The 21,800-nt window shown below is 45.5% G+C and overlaps 1 protein-coding gene across 2 annotated transcripts in view; it reads right to left on the bottom strand.

Annotated features, from left to right (window-relative positions):
* FNDC3B (fibronectin type III domain containing 3B) overlaps nt 1–21,800 on the bottom strand; it is a 402,180-nt gene that overhangs the window by 91,718 nt on the left and 288,662 nt on the right. For both annotated transcript variants that reach the window (XM_075004071.1, XM_075004072.1), the window contains exons 12-15: nt 16,886–17,010; nt 12,341–12,515; nt 11,518–11,604; nt 1,021–1,159 (exon numbers count right to left, since the gene is read on the bottom strand). In XM_075004071.1, coding sequence (XP_074860172.1) covers nt 1,021–1,159; nt 11,518–11,604; nt 12,341–12,515; nt 16,886–17,010 — 526 coding nt within the window. The remainder of the gene's footprint in view (nt 1–1,020; nt 1,160–11,517; nt 11,605–12,340; nt 12,516–16,885; nt 17,011–21,800) is intronic.

Here is a 21,800-nt window from a genome sequence, read left to right as displayed (position 1 = left end):
TCAAGTCCCCTCTCAGTCTTCTCTTTTCTAAACTAAACAAGCCCAGTTCTTTCAGTCTTCCCTCATAGCTCACGTTCTCTAAACCTTTAATCTTTCTTGTTGCACCTCTCTGGACCGTCTTCAGTTTCTCCACATCTTTCTTGAAATGTGGTGCCCAGAACTGGACACACTACTCCAACTGAAGCTTAATGAGCACTGAGTAGAGCAGAAGAATGACTTCTTGTATCTTGCTCGTAACACTCCTGTTAATGCATCCCAGAATCATGTTTGCTTTTTTTTGCAACATCATCACACTGTTGACTCATATTTAGCTTGTGGTCCACTATGACCCTGAAATCCCTTTCCGCAGTACTCCTTCCTAGACAGTCACTTCCCATTCTACATGTATGAAGCTGATCGTGTCTTCCTAAGCTGAGTACTTTGCATTTGTCCTTATTAAACTTCAGACTATTTCTCCAGTTTTGCCCAGATCAGTCTGAATTATGAGCCTATCCTTCAAAGCAGTTGCAACCCCTCTCAGCTTGGTATCATCTGCAAACTTAATAAGCATACTCTCTATGCCAATATCTAAATTGTTGATGAAGATATTGAATAGAACCAGTCCCAAAACCGATCCCTGAGGAACCCCATTTGTTATGCTCTTCTAGTGTGACTGCGAATCATTAATAACTACTCTTTGAGAACGGTTATCCAGCCAGTTATGCACCCACCTTAGAGTGGCCCCATCTAAGTTGTATTTGCTTAGTTTGTTGATAACAAGGTCATGCAAGACTGCACCAAATGCTTTACTGCAGTCTAGGTATACCAAATCCACTGCCTCTCCCTTATCCACAAGACTTGTTATCCTGTCAAAAAAAGCTATCAGATTGGTCTGGCATGATTTGCGCTTTACAAATCCATGCTGGCTGTTACCTACAATCTTATTTTCTTCCCGATTTTTGCAAATGAATTTTGCTTACACTTAAATTTATTTTATGACATAAAAAATTGTGTTACTGCAAAGCAAACAGGTAAGCTTACCCCATTTAACGCTGAAGCCATGAGGTGTTATTGGCCCCTTAATAACAGGTCTAGTAGGAGGTCCTGGCCTGTCTGGGCTTGTCGTGCAGACCAAAATTTCACTTGGGCAACTCTTTCCTTCTGCATTAAAAGCAATCAGCTGAAACAAAAACACAACTAATGTAACTACTCAGTTCTCCTTTCTGTCAGCTTTAATCTAATATACCCCATAAAATGTTGTTTATTAAAACAGACAGCACATATCAAGTCACAGCAAATTGCGTATGAGTCTAACAAACGGGTAATTGATCATAAAATTATTTCATTAGTATTGTCTGTGTTTTTCTCTGGCCACACCAGTACTGTGTTGCAGTAAATTAAGATGAGAAAAGTCTTTATGTCTTTTTTAAAGCAAGTGCCACATAGCAACCCATTGTTGTTTACCTATAGAAAAGTTAGATAAATGTAGCTTCAAAAGGTACTACTGTTATTTGTATTATCATAGTGCTTAGTAGCCCTAGTTATAAACCAGGACCCCTGTGATATACTAACACAAAACACACATAACAGAAACACGAGAAGAGTTTCTAGCACATCCAATGGGGACTGAGGGTTCTGTGCCCTTGGAAGGGGCAGGGCTTTGAGCGAAGGGGAAGCTGGAGCTAGTCCTCCCTTGGCAGCCCTTAGTGCTTCTCCTTCCCCAAGCAGCCCTCAATGCTTCCCAGAGTGTGCTGCATGGGGCTCCAGCAGCAATTTAGAGGGCCCAGGGCTGTGGTGGCCAGAAGCCTGGGCCCTTTTGAATCACCAACCCTGGGGCAGTTGACTCCCTCCCTCTTCACACCATTGGCGGGCCTGAGCATATCAAACATAGGGTAACCTGCACTTACTGAAGCATAAAGATCCATCTGAAGTATGTGTGCTGTTGAACAAATACTGAAGTCTTTACTCATAAAAAGGTCCTGCAATTTCAGCGCAATTTTTTTAGACTGAGCACAGGCTTCAGGATTTGTCTCTAAATATTCTGTACAGGAATTGAATACTGAATAACTTACTACAAATACTAATTACAAATACAAACTAGTAGGCTTTTCTACCTGGTAGCCTCAGCTAATCCCCCGTTTCTCCACTTTCAATGATCATGTCCATCCAAGGGCTCAAATTCCATAGATCCTCTCTGCTGAAGATCAAAAGATGGATGGATCTCTCTACATAGTTAATGCTACTCCTTGCATGCAGATGGCATTACAATTGCATGCATGTCACTAGAAACTGATGCCAGTTCTTGGAAAAGCTAATCCTGAAATCCAAAGGAACAGAAGCAGTTTTTGATTTAATTCTGAATGCAGCACAAGATCTGGTCCAAGATGTGAATATTGTTGAACTGTTTGGTAAAACTGACTATAATATAATAAAATTTAACAACCGTCTTGGGTGGAAAACACCAACGACCACCACAACAGCATTTAATCTCAGAAAGGGGAACTACACAAAAATGAGGACGCTAGTGAAACGGAAATGAAAAGCTACAGTCCCAAAAGTAAATGCCTGAAAGCTACATGGAAGCTACTAAAAACACCTTTCAGGCTCCAATAACATGTATACCCCAAATTAAAAGATATAGTAAGAGGACCAAAAAGTGCCACTGTGGATAAACAACAGACTAAAAGAGGCAGATGGGGCAAAAAATAATCCTTTAAAAATTGGACGTCAAATCCTACTGAGTGAAATAGGAGCATAAACTCTGGAAAGTCAAGTAGAAAAGTATAATTAGGCAGGCCAAAAAAGTATTTGAAGAGCAACTAGCCAAAGACTCAAAAACTGACAGCAATTCTTTTTAAATACATCAGATGTCTGTTGAATGATCAGTGGAGCCACTGGACAAGAGAGGTGCTAAAGTAGCACTCAAGGAAGACAAGGCCACTGCAGAGAAACTAAATGAATTCTTTCACATAGGTCTTCACTGAAGAGGGTGTGAAGGAGAGTCCCACACAAGAGCCATTCTTTTCAGGTGACAAATCTAAGGAGACTTTCAGAAAGCCATTGATTAGGCCCCTCACCAAAGGCTCTTAAGCTAAGTGAGCAATTGTGGGATAAAGGGAAGGTTCTCTCATGGATAAGTAATTGGTTAAAAGACAGAAACAAAGACTGTGAAAATTGACCATTTGTTCCTAAGGAAAGAGGTAATAGAAGTATCCTCTAGGAATCCCCACTGTAGTCAGTTCTGTTCCACATATTCATGAAATATCTGGAAAAGGGGGTAAAGAGTGAGGCAGCAAAATCTGCAAACAGTATACAATTATTCAAGATTCAATAGATCCAGGGCAGACTGGGAAGAGATTTAAAACTGAGGCTGTGTCTAAACTGCAAGGAACTGTCCGCAAAAGATATGCAAATTGTACTCCACAATTTGCATATCTTTTGCTGACAGTTCTGTTGAGAGAGGCTTTCCCAATATTTGGGTCTGTCCACATGGGGCCAAATGTCAGGAAAAGCCCTTCTGGCGAGACATCCCTTCTGCCTTGTGGCACAAATCATACAAGGGATGTCAGCAGAACGTGCCTGCTTTTCCAAGAGTGGTCTCAGAAAAGTGGATGCGTTCTTCGAACACAGCAGACTTCTGTCAGGAGACAGGAGGGAGAAGCCTGCAGTCTAGATATAGTCTGAGTGTCTGGGCAACAAAATGGCAGATAAAATTCAATGTTATGACCATTGGAAAACAGAATCCCAACCATACATATAAAGTGGCGTGTTTAAATTAGCTGATAACACTCAGGAAAGATCTTGGAATCACTGTGTATAGTTCCTTGAAAACACTCACTCAACAGTGGCAGTCAAAAAAAAAAAAAAAAAAAAAACCAAACCAAAAACCTCTAACAGAATGATAGGAACCATTAAGAAAGTGATAGATAATAAGATAGAGGCATTATGGTTGTCTTATCTCAAAAGAAGATAGATTAGAATTGGAAAGGGTAGGAATAAGGGCAACAAATATGACTGGGGTAAGGACCAGCTTCTGTATGAGGAGAAACTAATAAGACAGACTTTTCAGCATGGAAAAGCGAGGACAAAGGGTACATGACACAGGTGTATAAAATCTTGCTTTATGTGGAGTTAGTTAATAATAAATTGTTATTTACTCATTACATAACACAAAGCTAGGCACACCCAATGACATTAAGAGGCAGCAGGTTTAAAACAACCAAAATTTCTTCATACAATACACAGTCAATCCGTGGAACATGTGGCCAGGGCATGTTGCGAAGGACAGAACAACAACATGGCTCAAAAAAGAACTAAATCAATTCCAGGACAACAGGTTCACCAATGGCTATTGGCCAGGAGGTTGAGGACGCAACACCTTGCTTTGTCCTCACCCACAACTATTTCAGATTTGAGGACAATTTATACCTTCAAATCAGTGGCACTGCTATGGGCACCTCCATGGCCCCATAGTATGCCAACATTTCTGTGGCTGACCTGGAACAGCACTTCCTCAACTCTAGCCCCGCTCCTCTACTTGTGCTACACTGATGACATCTTCATCATCTGGACCCACGGGAAAGAGGCTCTTGAAGAGTTCCATCGAGATTTCAACAGTTTCCACCCCACCATCAACCTCAGCCTGCACCAGTCCACACAACAGATCCACCTCCTGGACACTACCATGCAAATAAATGATGGTCACATAAACATCACATTATTCCGGAAACCCACAGACCACTATGCTTACCTGCATGCATCCAGCTTCCATTCACGGCATACCACCTGATCCATTGTACACAGCCAAGCACTAAGGTACAACCACATTTGCTCCAATCCCTCAGACAGAGACAAACACCTACAAGACCTTTACCAAGTTTTTCTGAAACTACAATATCCAACTAAGGAAGTGAAGAAACAGATTGACAGAGCCAGACATGTACCCAGAAGCCACCCGCTACAAGACACAACCAAAGAGAAAAACAAGAGAACACCACTGCCCATCTCGTACAGGCCCCAACTAAAACCGCAACATCGAAAGAGCGGGGTCCGCCATGGCGGCCATCAGCTGAGGGGTTGAGAGACGCTCTCTCCAGCCCCTGAGCTCTATGGTCACCGCGTGCAGCGGCCCCTTAAAGCTCCCCGCCCCCTGAGTTCCTGTGCAGGAAGCTGAGAGCGCGTGCAGGCGGCAGCACTGACACGCGGCCTGCCTGCACGCCTCCCTGCAGCTCCAATCCACCACCCCCACTGCGATGGCTGCCCTCCAGCCCCCGAAGCGCCCCCAGGGAACCACCCCCCACCAAGGGGAGCCAGGGCTCCCAGCCTGGCAGCCAGCCTGGGAAAAAGCAGTGGGGCCCCTCCTGGACGGAGGCTGAGATCTGGGACTTGCTGGAGCTCTGGAGCAAGGAGGAGGTGCTCCAGGTAATGGGGAGCAAGAGGCAGAACATGGATGCATTCGCTCGGCTGGCTGAGGGCCTGGCTGCCTGGGGTCACCCTGCCCGCACTCCTGACCACGTCAGGAGTAAGGTGAAGCTGCTGCGGCAGGGTTACGCCCGGACCCGGGATGTGGCCAGCCGATCTGGGGCCGCCCACGCCACTTGCCCCTTTTACAGGGAGCTCAGGTCCATCCTGGGCCCCCGGTACACCTCCTCCCCGCCGGCCACTCTTGACACCTCGGCCAACGAGCCCCAGCAGGTCCCAGAAGTGGAGTCCACCCTGGAGGCAAGCCCCACACCGCGGGGCCTCCCCAGGAGCTCACCCCTGGGATGCTGGAGGAGGAGGAGGGGGAATCCTCCTCCAGTGACGGGGGGCTCCACACCGCTATACCATCCCGGAGCTCCAGCAGGGCGTCTGCCCAGAGGGTGTCCCCCGACCGTGGGAGCAGACCGTCAGGTATGTACCCCCCTGGTGCATACCCCCGGGGTTAAGGAGCAGGGACAACAGACATGACTAGGGCCCTCCACATGCCCAGAGGACCATGGCCCCAAGGACAGCAGTGGCATGTCTCTCAGAAGAGTGCATCAGCCCATGCCCCCACAGCAGGACAGCGCCATGCCACATCCCTGGGGATGGGGGGAGCGGAACCTAGGGTCCCCCGGGGGGGGAGGGGGTGGGACACCCATCAGCAGCAGCATCTCCCGGGGACGGGGATGGGGAACCAGCAGCAGAGGGTTGGGGGGACAAGGGCCACGGCTCGGGGCCCACACTAACGTCTGTCTCCACTCTTCTTCCCCACTGTGTTCCGCAGCTGAACCATCGGAGGGCCCGGAGAGCGCCAGCGAGGTCTCCGTGGTCCCGGAGAGCCCACCGGGGCCATCAGTCCAGGCCAGCCCCTTGGCGGAGCACCGACCAGCCCCGGGAGGGGGCCGACGGCGAAGCCACCACCAACAGAGGACGACCACGGACCCCCAGCTGCTTGCGACCCTCCGGCGTCAGCTGGAGGTGTCAGAGCGGCGCCTGCGGGTGGAGGAGTGGTGGCTGGAGCTCCAGGAGCAAGCGCTGGCCTGGCACCAGGAGCCATGGGGGGCCTTCATGCGCACGTTCGAGCACATAGCGGAATACCTGGCCCCCCATGCCGCGCCGCCTGCCACTCTGCCCGCCCTGCCCCCTGCTCCACCCACCACTCCACCTGCTGCTCCAACCGCCGTCCACCACCTTGGGGCCTTCCGCTGAGGGGGGCCTGGGGCCTGCTGACACCCGCCGGCCATACTTGCCGGTTCGCTCAGCCACCAGCCAGCCTCGGCCAGGGCTCAGGCCAAGGCGAGGGTTGCGCCCGCCAACCCCAGGCACCGGACAGTAGAGGGGTGCGGGGCCCAGGACGTGGCCCCACCCCCTTTGTACACATCTCCCATCATATATATTTGTATATAGTTTGTGTTACACCCCTGTTCTGTTACATGGTACCTGCCCCGCCATGTAAATAGTTCCCCCCTTTTGTTCTGCTCCTCTCTCTCTATATATATATTTGTAGTATGAATAATAAGAGAAATCACCGGTTTTTGGTTTCAAAAACAACAGGTCCATTTTTATTTGCAAGAAAAGTCGGGAGGGTTGTGTGCTCCTGGGTGCTCTGTGGTGTGGGTGTGGGGGCATGGAGTGTTGTGGAGGATTAGGGGGTGCAGTGGGGGGCCTGCCAGCATTCACCCCACGGCCTGGTCGAAATGGGCCCGCAGGGCCTCCCGGACCTGGATCCCCTCGGGGTCCACCTGGCGACTGGGGGCAGCGGGTGGGTGCATGTCAGCCCTGCCAGCCTCCACAGCCCAACCCTGGAAGAATGCCTCCCCCTTGCTCTCGACCAGGTTGTGGAGTGCGCTGCACATGCCCACAACCTGGGGGATGTTGGTGGGGCCTGCATCGAGGCGGGTGAGGAGACACCTCCAGCGCCCTTTGAGGCAGCCAAAAGTGCGCTCAACCACCTGGCACGCATGGTTCAAGCGCGTGTTGAAGCGCTCCTGGCTGGCTGAGAGATGGCCCATATAAGGGTGCATGAGCCAGGGCCAGAGGGGGTATGCCACATCTGCGATGACGCAGAGGGGCATGGTGGTGTCCCCCACAGGGGTCTCCCACTGGCGGATGTAGGTCCCCGCCTCCAGCCGGTGGCACAGGCCCGAATTCCTGAACACCCGGGCGTCGTGGGTGCTTCCAGGCCACCCAACATAAATGTCCAGGAAGCGGCCCCGGATGTCCACCAAGGCCTGGAGGACCACAGAATGGTAGCCCTTCCTGTTCAGGAAGCGTCCTCCACTGTGCTCCGGGGCACGGATGGGGATATGGGTCCCATCCAGAGCCCCAAAGCAATTTGGGAAGCCCAGGCTGGCAAACCCCACGATGGCAGCATCCGGGTCCCCAAGCCACACGAGCCTGTGGAGGAGCAGGGCATTGATGGTGCGGACGACCTGCAGGGGAAGGACATGGGAGAGCACCAGTGAGGGGTGTGCAGGGTGTGTCTGGCCCTCCACCCCAGGGCTCCCTCCCCCCGAGGGCTCCCCCCCAGGTCCTCTTACCTCCATGAGGACAGCCCTGATGGTGGCCTTGCCCACGCCAAACTGCTGCCCCACGGATCGGTAGCTGTCTGGAGTGGCCAGCTTCCAGACAGCGATGCCAACCTGTTTCCCGACCATGAGGGCACGCTGCATGGAAGTGTCCTGGTGCCTCAGTGCAGGGGTGAGCCACTGGCAGAACTCTAGGAATGTCTGCCGGCTCATGCGAAAGTTCTGGAGCCAGCACTTGTTGTCCCACTCGCCGAGCACCAGCTGCTCCCCACCAGTCGGTGCTCATGGGGTAGCTCCACAGCCGGCGGCGTGTGTGGCCAGGTGGGGGCAGGGGCCACAGGGCAGCAAGGTCTGGGGCTGCTTCCTCCTCCCCTGGGGGCAGCTCCTCTTCTGTGAATAAAAGGTGATCAGCTGCCTCCTGCATAACATTGAGCAGGGCAAGCACTGCTCCAGCAGGGGCGGCTGTGTGGACCTCTGGCTGCTGCTGCTGGGGGTCCATACTGCTTTGACGGTTGTGCGTGCCTGTGGCTCTGCAGACCACATGCTGTGCAGGCTGAGTGTGTCTGGGAGTGGCCCTTTAAGGGAGCGGCTAGCTGTTGCCCTGGAAGTGCTAGTCCGCCCTGTGACCCTGTCTGCAGCTGTTCATGGCACGCTTTTTTCGATGTGTGCCCCTTTGGCGTGTAGACACTCCCCTGCAGTGCCTACTTCGATGTGGTGCTGCCCAATGTCAAAGTTGAACGTCGATGGCACCAGCCCTGGAGGACGTGTAGACGCTATTCATTGAAATAGCTTATTTCGATGTCGCTACATCGAAATAAGCTATTTCGATGTAGCATACATGTGTAGACGTAGCTATCATGTGCCAGCAATGCCCCATTGCAATATACATTGGCCAAAACGGACAGTCTCTATGTAAAAGAATAAATGGACACAAACCAGACATCAGGAATGGTAACATACAAAAATCTGTAGGAGAACACTTCAATCTCCTTGGACACTGAGTAACAGATTGAAAAGTAGCAATCCTACAACAAAAAAACCTCAAAAACAGACCCCAAAGAGAAACTGCAGAGCCGCAATTCATTTGCAAATTTGACACCATCAGCCAAGGATTGAACAGAGACTGGGAGTGGCTGGCCAGTTACAAAAGCAGTTTCCCTGCTCTTATGTTCACACCTCCACATTAGCTACTGATAATGGGCCACATCCTCCCTGACTGAACTGATCTGGTTTCTCCTCTCTTGATGTTCACAACTCCACAGTAACTGCTAATAATGGGCATCTGTGACTGAACAGACCTTGTCAACTCTGGCCCTCCTCTTGACTGAGACCCCCCTCTTTAAACTGTCCTCTGGAACCGCCCACTCATGCATTGACGAAGCCGGTCTTCGCCCACGAAAGCTTATGCTGCAAAATATTTGTTAGCCTATAAGGTGCCACAGGACTTCTTGCAGTTTTTGAAGATACAGACTAACTCGACTACCCCTCTGATACTTGTCACCATGCTCTGAGTACTTCTAGCCTTTGTTTGGCAAAAGGTGGAAAGTGGCAACAGGATGGATCACCCAGTGACTGCCTTTTCACTCCCTCTGATGCAACCAGCCTTTGGCTGCTATCCAATCAAAGTGTAATGGGCTAGATGGACCACTTATCTGACCTAGTATGGGCTTTCTTATTTAAGATCATCCAGGACCAGGCATGCTGCCCGGGTCTCCTTATGAGGGCAGGACCAAGGTCAGCTTTAGTTTCAGACACACAGTGTAATGTTGTGGATTATCACTGCACCGTCAAACCAGCATTGAAAAACCCAGTTTCAGAGTAAAAGTAACTTGCTAAACTCAAGCTATAAGCAAAGCAACGGACATTCTTTACTTACCTAGGCACAAGCTGCAGCATAAACCATGCTAAAATAAACAGCATAATATGGCAACCTATCTAGGACACCTGACTCTCAAGTTCATGTAATTTTTCATATGCTTATGTGGCATCAGGATATAAGTAAACATGTCTTTAAGGCCTAAAGCAATCTTCTCTGTGCAAACCTTTTTGCTTTATCTTGACCCACTGATATGGCAGTGCATGTTTTTGAGATGAAAGAAATTTTATCCTCCTGTGAATTTATAATACTCACACAAAATTAAATAGAGCTATTTTCAGTTATTTGCTCTGTAAAATGGTTATGTGCTGGAAACTCAATGGATATGAACCTTAGAGGTAACAAAGTACTAGCAATAAAAAGTGCATAGTGTGATGCCATCTTGTGGATAAATCATGTATTTACATGTATGGGCTTTTCAAAGACAGGACAGCTAGGACTGTTAGGAAGCAGGTATTCAGCTTCTATACAATCAGACATGGGCATTTTTATTAGTAAATAACACTCAGCACTTGTATTGAGCTTGACATCTTCAAAGTGCGGTACTAGTGAGACAAACTTCTGAAGTCTGTTATACGATGTATTCTATAATATAAAAACATATCTTAGGAAGAAGACTTATCATTGGAAGAAGAAAACGCACAACATTAAATATACATCTGCTGTACAACCAAATCACATTCAACAGATGGGAAAGCTTAGTTTTTCATTTGCTGGGCGAACCTGTACCCCTGAGTCCTAGGAATGTCCCTGTTTTCAGGCTCTGTTTCAGTGTCCCTGTCTGTTTTACAAGAATGGTGTTTTTTTCCCTCTAAGTTTCTGTAACACAGTTAGCAACAGCTTAAGAAAATGCCCACAAAGAACATCAGAGCTCTAAGTCATGCTGTTACAAGTGACATCTTGTCCTTCTACCAGAGGATGCCTGCCCTAACACCCCATGCCCCACAAGCCCTTCATCCAGTACCTCCTCCAGAGGTGAAAGCTATTGAGCAAATCCTCTATGACTAGTCTTTGGTATTAATGCCTGTATCATCATCAACCAACCTATGCAATTAGCACAGGGGCATCCAACAGGCATTCACAGTTCACCACACTTGTGGTTGTCATCCTTCCATATTCACCACAGCCCCGCTCTAAATAAATGCCCTCCCCCTATCCCCTGCCCTCAGCAGAGCCACTGGGACTGGGCCCACTGGGGTCAGAGCCATAGCTGCCAGAGTGGTTGGGGCTGCCACTAGAGCCACTGCCAGGGTAGCTGGAGCCATGGCCAGAGCCCCTGCCACACGCTTCTCCCACCAGGCAATGAGGTGTGTGCGGAGAGTGGGTGGACAACACTCTTCAAGTGGAGCGCTAGGAGGAGCCATATTTAAATGCTCCAAGAGCCACATGTGGCTCCAGAGCCATAATCACCACACCTCAGTGTCCTGTTCACCATATGTGGTGAGTGGTGAACATACTGGACACCATGGAAGTAACATGTTCTGAGGTAAAATATATTTTAACTGTAACATTACCACCTTTGGAAAAGAGAGCTATCAAGAGAGGAGACCTTTTTCACATCTATCATATCAGGTTCTAATGAGAAGAAAGGCTTGTGTCTGATAACTCAGTTTTTCAAAGTGTTGTTTACAAAATGCTCTGCAACACAAAAAAGGAAAGAAACAGACTTACCCTAAATTTATATTGTGTGCTTCTTCTGAGATTTTTCACAGTACAGGTTAGCTCATCTCCAGTGTACTTTGGGTGAAACACGCAATCCTAAAATTTTAATCAGGAACAAACCAATTTTCTATGTATTATTAATCGGTGTGTATGGATGACATTTGTATCATACAACACAGCTACAATGTATCATGTCAGCATGGATTCCAAAAGTTTCTCTTATTTTCTGTAATCTTCTATTGTCATGGTAATTATTTTCTAAAAGAATGGAGTAGCTAATTGAGTGGAATAATATGTAATTTTGCTGTAAAGTAGTATAAGAAAGCAATTTTGGTAACAGTTTAATATCCTGCAAAACGTTGAGCACTCCATGAGCTCCGGCATGCCCCTTTCTTCACCTCACCACAATGGGAGTTGTGGGTACTCAGCATTTCTTCATGGGAGGGCTCAGGTGTTTGCAGGGTTTTCCTCAATGATAAACTGTTCACAGTTAGTCAGTGAGGTAACAGAAAGCCATTTTTGTTTGCCAAATGGAACTGAGGATACAGAGTGTATCTGGATAAAGAATGGTTCAGAGAATGATGCACATTAGGAAACATCCCCTAAATTTAGAAGCTGGCTTTTTTTTTTTAAATACACAAAGCATTCTAGTCAACGCATCCTTCTTGTGAGGAGACTTCAGTGAAATCTTGTGCAGTATCTACATCAATATCAAAACAGAAACGTTCTCAATAAACAGGGATGTTCTCTTCAGTGAGGTTGCACCTGTCCAAGTGAGGAGGGAATAGGGTCCATGCTATCATCTTTATAATAAGGTTAATACAGAACTTACATTATCTTCCTCCTGAATTTCCAGGGTGTACGAAATCCCTTCTTCTGGTGTGCATCCTTCAGTCTTATTCCACTGCAATGTGATCCACGTGACACCCGCTCGAACCAATCTGGGGGCAGAAGGGGTCTGAGGAATATTACCCGAGGTGTAGTATACAACTTCCTGGCTGTACCCACTGTACAGAAACAAACAGAAAGTTACTATCTCAAAATGCAGCTGGAAATATACCAATAAGTTCTGTATAATTGCACCAAAGATTAAAGTAAAAAACTTGGAAAGTCAAGCAATCAAAAGTTAGGGAAAAGCCAGAGTTAAGGATGTCTGTGTTACCCTAATTCAGATCCCTTGTCCACATGCCTTATAACACAATCTTTAATGACATATTTACATGAATTTATTTCAAAGGACCTCTCTAATTCAGTGCACACAAGGCGGATGATGCTCTCCGTATGAGTTATTCATATTTGTTTTCTCCTCACTAGCCAGCGTATAGCCACTATACCTTATTGTGCTCCATCCAAACATTGAATCAAAGAGAGAATTATTAATTTGCTCAGAGTTACAAATTAATTTCTCTCATTGTGAAATAGGAAGGTATTGTTATTTTTTTTAAATATGGGAACTGAAGCAGAAGAATGGATAGAGCTAAAAGTGTCCCTTAATTTTGGTTTCAAAGCACAGTTACAATGTACTTCAGTTAGAAGTGTGGGTGCTATTAAGTTTGCAAATGTTGCCCCAGATGACTCATCAAGGGCCACAGAAAATCAGGAACACACAATTATTAACCACCTGCAAAAATTTGGTTTATGTGACTTACCTAATGCCATACAAATACTCTCTGGCAAATTCAGGGATAGGATCCAGGTCTCCAGAATAACTGCCTTAATCACAAGACCAGGGTTCTCTTCCCACAGTCCTATACTGAATTCATTACACACCAACTTCTGCAACAAATGCAGGGATTCTGCAGACAAAAGTCTGATTCACCACACAAGTCTGATTCATCCCCAGATTATGGTTTATTCTGTGCACTGAATCAGCCATGGAAAATGCATTGTGTGATCATGTAATTAAAGATACATAATTTGCATACCCTGGCAACCTTAATTCTAATATTTCCCAACTTTTATGTGCCTGATTTTGTAATATTAAGGTTCTTTAAATATATATTCTGTGTCCAATTTTTCAGATTTTAAAAAAAGAAAATGGAAAAAACATCAGAAATTTCTTTGTGGTACCACATTGACTCTCACATGGTACCCTCTGCCACTCGAGCTAACTGCAAGCAACAGAAGTCTGAAATAATCTCTGTTGTTGTGCCTACAGTAGCAAGTTCTTTTGGAAAATCCAGCCCTTTCTTGAAAGGGCACAGAGGGTCTACACACTAAACACACTCTTTTGATCCAAAATCGAAAGAACAAGGCTCTTTTTCCGGAAGACCTCTTCTGTTCCTGAATCAGGAAGACCACCTTCTTTTGAAAGCTTCTTTTAAAAAAAACAAAAGCACGTGTAGATGCTTCACAGGCCCTTTTTTTGAAAGAGCAGTCCTCATGATGCCAAATTTTTCAATCCCTGGCCCATTCTTTTGAAAGAGTAGGGGCTGTGTGGATGCTCTCTATCAAAAGAGTAGATTGATTTTTTGATCCACTTTTCTGCGTGTGGATGTGCTCTTTCCAAAGACATTTTTTGGACAAGAGCTTCCAGAAGAACTTCTTTCGAAAGGTCGCTGTAGTGTAGACATAGCCTGTGTGGGCCAGCCATCAGAGAAGGATGAGATACACACTTGGCAAACAGATTTCAGAGATTCTTGCTGAGAATAGAGTAATGTTAATACTGTGGAAATGGGGGGTTCTATTTCTGGTCTGGAGGGAAGTGTGTTCAGGTACAGCGTTAAACTTTTTGAGACCACAGAACACCAAACAATAATATTTTTATGTGGAATATCTATGACAATTTTCTTCAAAAACTGTGTTAGACCAAAAAAATACAAATAAATAAACAAACAGCAACATATACAGCAAAACCAAAATGCAGTAAAGCAATGAAGAAGTAACGTATTTGGTTTTACTAACAGAAAACATACATGCATGGCATGTCATTGCTAGTTGCTATGCCACAGCAGATCACCTGAGAGTTGTTCATGGAACACCAGTGTCTGTGGAACATAGTTGAAGAAACACTGCTCTGATAGATACAGACCCTTCTTCTCCTGTATCCTCTCATATATCCTTGACATATCTGTCCCTCTGTGTTCCAGTCCCTCCAGCTTCTGTTTCTCTCTACTCTTGTCCCATTTCTCCTCTGCTCTTGTTCCTACCAGCTTCTGTTCCCTGACTCTCTCCGCTGCTAGCCAGTCCCTCTGCAACCCCCTCTCCTCCTCAGGCAGATCTACAATACACAAGTGTATCAGTGTAACAACATTGATCAGAGGTATGAAAAACGCCCCGAGAAGCATAGTTCTATTGAACTAACTTCCCCACGTAGATAATGCCACATTGACAGGCGAGGTTCTCCTACCAACACAGCTACCACATCCACTGGCAGTGGGGAGTGTAGCAACCTGGCCTCAGCCTGATCTGCCCTCCCAGCCATATTGCTCTGCTTCCCATTGCCACTGCTGGACTCTGGGGTGGGCCGCACCCCTGCCACCTTCCTACCCTGCTCCTGCCCCCTCCCCCAATGAGAGCTGCACCAAAATTTCTATGGACAACCCTGAGTATCTCCACTGAAGTGTTACAACTGTACCGCTGTAGCCCTGCATATGAAGATAAGCCCTGAGTCAGGCTAGCTCCTTTTCTTTCATACTTCCTGGATTCCAGACAGTTTGATCAGTCAGATCAGGGGAGAGACTGTCTACCTGCTCAGGCCCACAGAAGGCACTTGCTAAGGAGCAGCTGTAGGAACATTACTGCTTAGCCCTCCAAAATAAGTTCTCAAGGGTGGAACAGAGCTCTGTGGGAGCAGGACACGCTCAGCAAAGATAGATTGTTTGGAGAACTTTGTAGTTGGCCTTTAACAAACCTGCACTGAGAAAGTGCAAATAGCTACTTATACACAGTTATCACTCAGCCACATTTTGCGAGATTTTCATGAGCACAGCAATTGGCAATTCTTGGACCCAAGCACCCTGCTAAATTTTAAGTCCTTCCTCCACAGAAAAAAGAGGCTCTCTCAGGGTATATGGAAAAGGGAATCCATATATAAACTGGTCCATGAGATCTAGAGAAAGAAGGCATGGACATGAACAGAGGTCCTTTAGTAAATCATATCTCTTGGTGGTCGCTTGGTAATGAGTAGGACATCTTCATGGTATCCTCCTGTTTGTAAGTCTGTAAACCATATATGGCTACTAGGAACTTTGCATTTTCAGGATTTTGAAAATGGAAGAATTTCCCTTCAAAAACCCAACGTATGTATCTCTCTGGATATCTGTGTTTTTCCCTCCAGTCTTATTTCCTCCTTCAACTGAACATTCCAAGTCACAAAACAATGAAAAGGGCCCGATAATATTTAAAATGAGCATTACTGTACATTTCAAAAATTATTGTAGCTTCTTTACAGTGTATATCCCCCTTCCGTCAATGAGCAAACTCAGTGTCAGCTAAAATCCCCACCCAGAAATCTATTGTGTATATTCAGGTTGCTCTAGCTGATGCAACATCTTCTATCCTGTGGCTTCTCACAACTCCCAGATCTAACAAAACATGTTTGCCAGACCTCCCACTGGTTCCCACCATTTTGCTCAGGCCTGAATTTAACTTCATGTGCACAAGAATCGAGAATCAAGACCCACCCTGCTAAAATCCCCTCAAACAGTGTTAGTTCTCTCTGCTCCTAGTTGTTGTTCCATTTGTTTTACTTTCCCAGTAGCTGAGCCACTAAGTGGACCTCTATACTTACCCAAAGATCAAAAAAATCAGGGTTGATCTTCTGGGGTCTGATTTAGCTCATCTAATGGGGATGTGCTAAATAGAACCACGAGGGCTCAAGGGTCAAATTTCTCCCAACGACCTCCCTTTGTGAGGATGGCCTGACAAGTTGACTTTAAATACATTGATTCCAGCTATGCAGTTATTGTAGCTAAAATTGCACATTAGTTCAACTTTCAAATCTATTGCAGACCTGCCCTACAGCTTGCCAAAGAAAGAAGCGAGCACAAACCCTGAAGCAAGGCTGAATGATGACAGTGGAACACCATTTAATAAAATTTAGGAACAACATTCAACAACTTGGGGGATTTTTGGTTCCCAGAGATCCCTAGTGGGTATTTTACAAAACAAAAAACATCATTTGACATCTCCAAATGGGTCCATCCTCTTAGAACTATTTCATCATTTTGAAAACTTCAAGTCAGTTCCCTGTGAACCGAGTGAAAGTTCTCAGAGGATCTACTCTGCAAGCACTATTTGTAGAGCAATACAAGTTTAGTCATTTAATATACAGCCCAAGGGAACAAAAACTAGCAACACCTCAGTGTCATTTAGAATTAAGTCTTTTCAATGCCTTCATCCATGGCAGAGACAATACTGATAAGTAATGACTTACCTAGTGCCTATGTCATTCTGAGCTGCTAATCTGAAGGTGTAGCCCATAGCTGGACAAAGCTTAGTTAATTTGCAATGCTTCTGACTTCCGAAGTAACATTCTCTGAAACCACTGTTTCTTTTCCCCTGGGAAGAAAATGATCCATAATTATTTCTTCTCTTAACATACATAATGAAACAAACCCGGTCTTTTTTAATTGAACATTTTAATGCTGACTTCCTTAGTTATGGGTTAAACACTTTTGCACAAATGAGCACCAACAATATTAAAGAGGTCTAAACAATTGAAGCCTAAGTTTTTAGTGTGTGTCCTATTTAGTCTGTAATCAGGTTGCCCCTCCATAATGCTTCAAACTTACTCTCCTGATAGTTTTTCCAGTTCTGTATCATCACTTATAGCAAATCTATCTACTTGGATAACTCTTTGATCAAGCCTATTTATGAATCAAAATCAGCATGAAAAACCATATTAAAGGTGACATTTTCCCACGTCAGTGTTGCCTCTCAGATTGGCCAAAGAACTACATGTTGTGTGCAGCTATCAGTACTTCTAAATGCTACCTTCTGATCTCAGCTGCAATCCTAGCTCCTCATTTTCTCCCACAAAGGAGATCTCACACCTCATGGTCTAAATAAAAGGTGTTAAGACATGGAGCAATATTCTACAGAGAACAGCAGCAATCTAACCTCTGGCTCAGCATCACAAAGCACTCTTTACTGCCACCCTAAATGAGAAGATCAGGCTCCACGCATCAGAGAGGAATATCTGAGTAGTAAAGAGCTGATACAGCTGCTCTGTGGCAGCCACCCATCTCCCTTTGGAATAAGTGGCATGTCAAGGGTAGGAAGAAAGTTTATTAAGGACAGGAGAGGTGATGCTGGGCAGATAGCACAATGCCCTATTAAGATAATCAGCTACTTGAGTGCCTAGCTGCTGGAGGCATAATTTAGAGCACCCTTGAAGTGCTCTAAGTACTGCTGGGAGTCATTCCAGGATCTAAACAATCCAGGCTGGGGGAAATTAGCTAAGGGACATAAGAGACACCATTTCGCCCAGGTCTTCCTGAGCTGCATCAAGGGTCAACTCAGTGCTACTAAGGATTGAGCCAAGTGTGTCCAGAAGCCCTTTCCCCTGCCCTCTTTTAAATTAATACTTCATAATCCAACCGCGCTCTCAAATATTTCATTCAATGAAAGAACAGGGCCCCGCTCTGCACAAATATAATTCCTCAATATCCTGGATTTTCCCACTGTAATCCACTTTGTTTGCACATCTGGTAACAATCTCTTTGAAAATCATCTAGGTCCTGAATATAAAGTGGACCTGGAAGAGAGACTGCTTAATCTCAAGTAATGTGACTGGTCTGTAATGAAGTAGCTTTCAGAGGGCTTTTAGCTCTTCAATCTACAAAACATTATTTTCAATGAAGTTTACATTAGGTTCTGAAGCAACAGGACACAAGAGAGTTGAGCACAGGCCCCTCTGCCAGGGGAGTCACAGTCATGCTATTGGCCTAAACTGACCCCTAAGCAAACATATTCTTAGTCTCTGCAATTTCTTCTCATGCTACAGTCCCATTAATATACAACTAGTTATTTTTGTCACACTTTCTGTGGGCCCTTTTAATGTTACCATCTCTCTGACCAAAATTCACATTCTGCAACAGAGCAATACAAGGCCTATACATTTCATGTACTTAATGCTGTAACAGCATGAGAGGCCTTCATGTTTCTAAAACTAAACTGGCTATATGCTGCAATTGCACCAAGCCTGCAACCTGTGCTCCTCTCTTCCTAGTTTGAAAGTATCAGTGACACTTGAACGGTGAATAAATCTTGTGCTGATCCCTTTGCCCAGGGCAAAATTTCATCCTTTCTCCCTTTAGACTGCAACATGGAGAAAAAAGCATAAGAGACAGATAGGACAGGACAAGAAATTGCTTCCCCAGGCATCCAGTGTGAATAGATGAGTTTGTTGGGAAGCTTCCCAAGACGCAAAAGGCTGCTGTTTCAAGTGGCAATCTCACAAGCCCTTCCTCATTTGTTCCCTGGCCCCAGATTCAATCATTGGAGTGTAGCCCATGCAGGCTGCTCATATCAATGCACAACGGGGCTTAAGTTTCTGATACATTGGTACTAAACTCCATAAACAGAGTTCCCCAAATTGTGCCTCCCTCCTTCCACACAACGAAATTCCATCAACTTAACTGTGTCTGGAGGCCTCTGTGGTTGTGGATGAAGGGCAGGAAGCTTTCCCTAGAGAGTGGGGCTTTTAATTTTCTTAGCATCCACTTTGTCCTTTCCAAGGATTCAATAAACTGATCCCCACGTATTGAACCAAGCTACGCAAATGCTATTGACATTGAAGCTGCAAGAATCATTTACAATCAATATAGTCATCTGCAGAAAATGAAATTGTTGCACATATTACCTTTGTATGATATGTTGCAGGTAACCAATTTATTCCCAGAAAGATGCCTGCAGACCTCAAATTGGCATCACCACTCAAAGATTTCCAGAAGAGTCTTCCATATGCGCTGGTATGAAATCCAGCTAAATGCATTTCCATAGGAAAGACAGTGGGTCCCAATTCTCCACTCTTTGCTCATGCACAATGCTTCGATTTTGATCTAGTAGCCCTTTGCATTCACCTGGGACCTATGTGAATGACTATACATAGTGCAGGAGCATTGTTTTGTAACTGCTACACCAGCACAAGAGGGCATATGTCACAACTCTGAATTTCAAGGTCTTGAGAACACCGCAAGGAAAGCGCAAACAGATACACAGTATGTGTACAAAAGCTTGGAGCAATCATGCAGATCTGGGATGCACATAACTTTGGAGTCACAGGAGAGATGTTCAATACATAAACAGCCCTATCTTACCTTTATTCATAGAGCATCATTCTCCATTTGCTCAAGAACTTTGTTTAGTGCTCAATCTATCCAGCCATTTTCTAGCTGTCTCTGCTGTAATTCTGCTGCACAGTTCAACGAAATCAAGGAGACACCACTTGGGAGTCATGACTCTTATCAAAACTGCCACTGATGTGAGGGGCAAAGGGAGCAAGCTGACCTTGGGCCCCTTTGAAGCTCCATGAAGCACTGTGCTGCTGCATTGTGTATGGTTCAGGGGGAGCACCAGGGCTGACTGCCCTAAGCCCTGCCCCGTCCACCCTTGGCCCACCCCTCCTGGGGGGTACAGGTAATCAGCCCCCTCCCTCCTTGCCCCCAGGCCAGTGGCAGCTGTCAGTACTGCTGAGTGTCATTTAATACTTTGAAACACATAGTTATTGGACAGAAATAACTTGGAGAAAGAATGGTGGGAGACACTTCAAAGTTCTGGGGTAGCATGTCTCACATATTACACAACATCTATTCATCACACAACACCCATAGGATTAACAAAGGGCAAATTAGAAAGTGGAGAAGTTATTAAGGGTTTCTCCTGTTAAAGAAGCACTCGTCTGTTGTAGACTCAGATGCCAAAGAAGTGACTTTTTTGCATAGCCCTTTAAAACATTTCCTGATTCCACTACATTTGATGTGTTTGCAGCAGTGGTTTTTGTTCCTCTTCTTTTTTGTTTAAACCTCATCCATAGTTTATTTGATCATTTTTCTTTGATTATTAATGACTATTTATCTGGAAGATAAATGCAGACCTGAATGAAAATTCTGCTCCTTGTTCCCCTCATCAAAGAAACCTTTTGTGGATTGGTGGGAGGGAATAGTACGAGGATTGATTAAGACATATAGTATAAGGGGAGTCCTGCTGAAAAGGAAGCAATCCTGGGAGGTTCAGAAACAACATTATAAATGCTAATTTTGGAATTAAGAGCAACGGGCCATCTCCAAAGAATTCCAGCATATTCTACTTTGCAAATATAATTGTCATAAAGTTTGGTCAAATCTTTGCAATTGTGCAATCTGTTTCCCAAGCTCTCTTTCCTTCCCACCACAAAAAACCATCATCCTACAGCAGATGACAATGTTCAACTTTATAACAACATAAAACAGCAAATGCATAAATTTGCTGGCAGAACTTGCATTGCACATTATGCTGACCTAGCCTGTGTTTACTGGTATTTCGAATTACTCATACTGGTTGGTATTTCAGATTCTATTGGCACTGATTGGAGGGGCTGGCTGATATTTCAAATGATCCTGGCATTAAAAGCCTGGAAATAGGCCTTTATTGAGATTTATGAAAGCTTTAATGCTGGCATGATTCTGGAAAACAACAATGAACAAGCTGGCACTGGCTGCTTCCCAAAAGTTTTACAATCCTCCCAAAATCTTCCTCTCACCCTTCAAATATTCACTTTCACAGTTTTAATCTGACAAAGCTTCATAAATTGCTTGTGACACCTCCCACCATTTCCTGAAACACATAGTTAGATGAAAGATAGGGGCAGCAGCTGGGGAACTGTTCACTACTCCTTCTTTCCTCAGGCCTAAATACCAGGATGCTCAATTCTATTCCTTTCCAATGGCACCGAAGCTCCTGCATTGAGAGACAAGGCATGTTCCATGAAACTGAAACAACACCGCTCCACCAGTCTGGTTGAAGTTGCAAATATTTTATAACGGAGAGTAATTGCAACCAGCTGAGTGGATTCCAGAAGGAAATTGAAGTTTTTGTCTGCTACTGCACTTATTTTGAAAGGACTTTAACAAAGAAAAAAAAAACCTGAATACTTTTGTCTCCTCTTTAAGAATAGGGTCATCCCAGAGAGTAGTAACACAGTGGTTATGAGATCTTAGCACTCCTATTTTGAGGATCCCTGACATTCTAGGGAATCCATGCAGAGAAAACACCAGAAAGAAAAGCTAAGCCACTGGATATACTGTAATTTCAGTGGAGAGAGAGAGAGAATCTGACTAACCGAATTAGATTAACAACATGGGCTCAGG

Source organism: Carettochelys insculpta, chromosome 10 (genome assembly GCF_033958435.1).
Source record: "Carettochelys insculpta isolate YL-2023 chromosome 10, ASM3395843v1, whole genome shotgun sequence".
Classification (NCBI taxonomy): domain Eukaryota; kingdom Metazoa; phylum Chordata; order Testudines; family Carettochelyidae; genus Carettochelys; species Carettochelys insculpta.
This window is presented reverse-complemented; position numbering and strand designations above follow the sequence as displayed.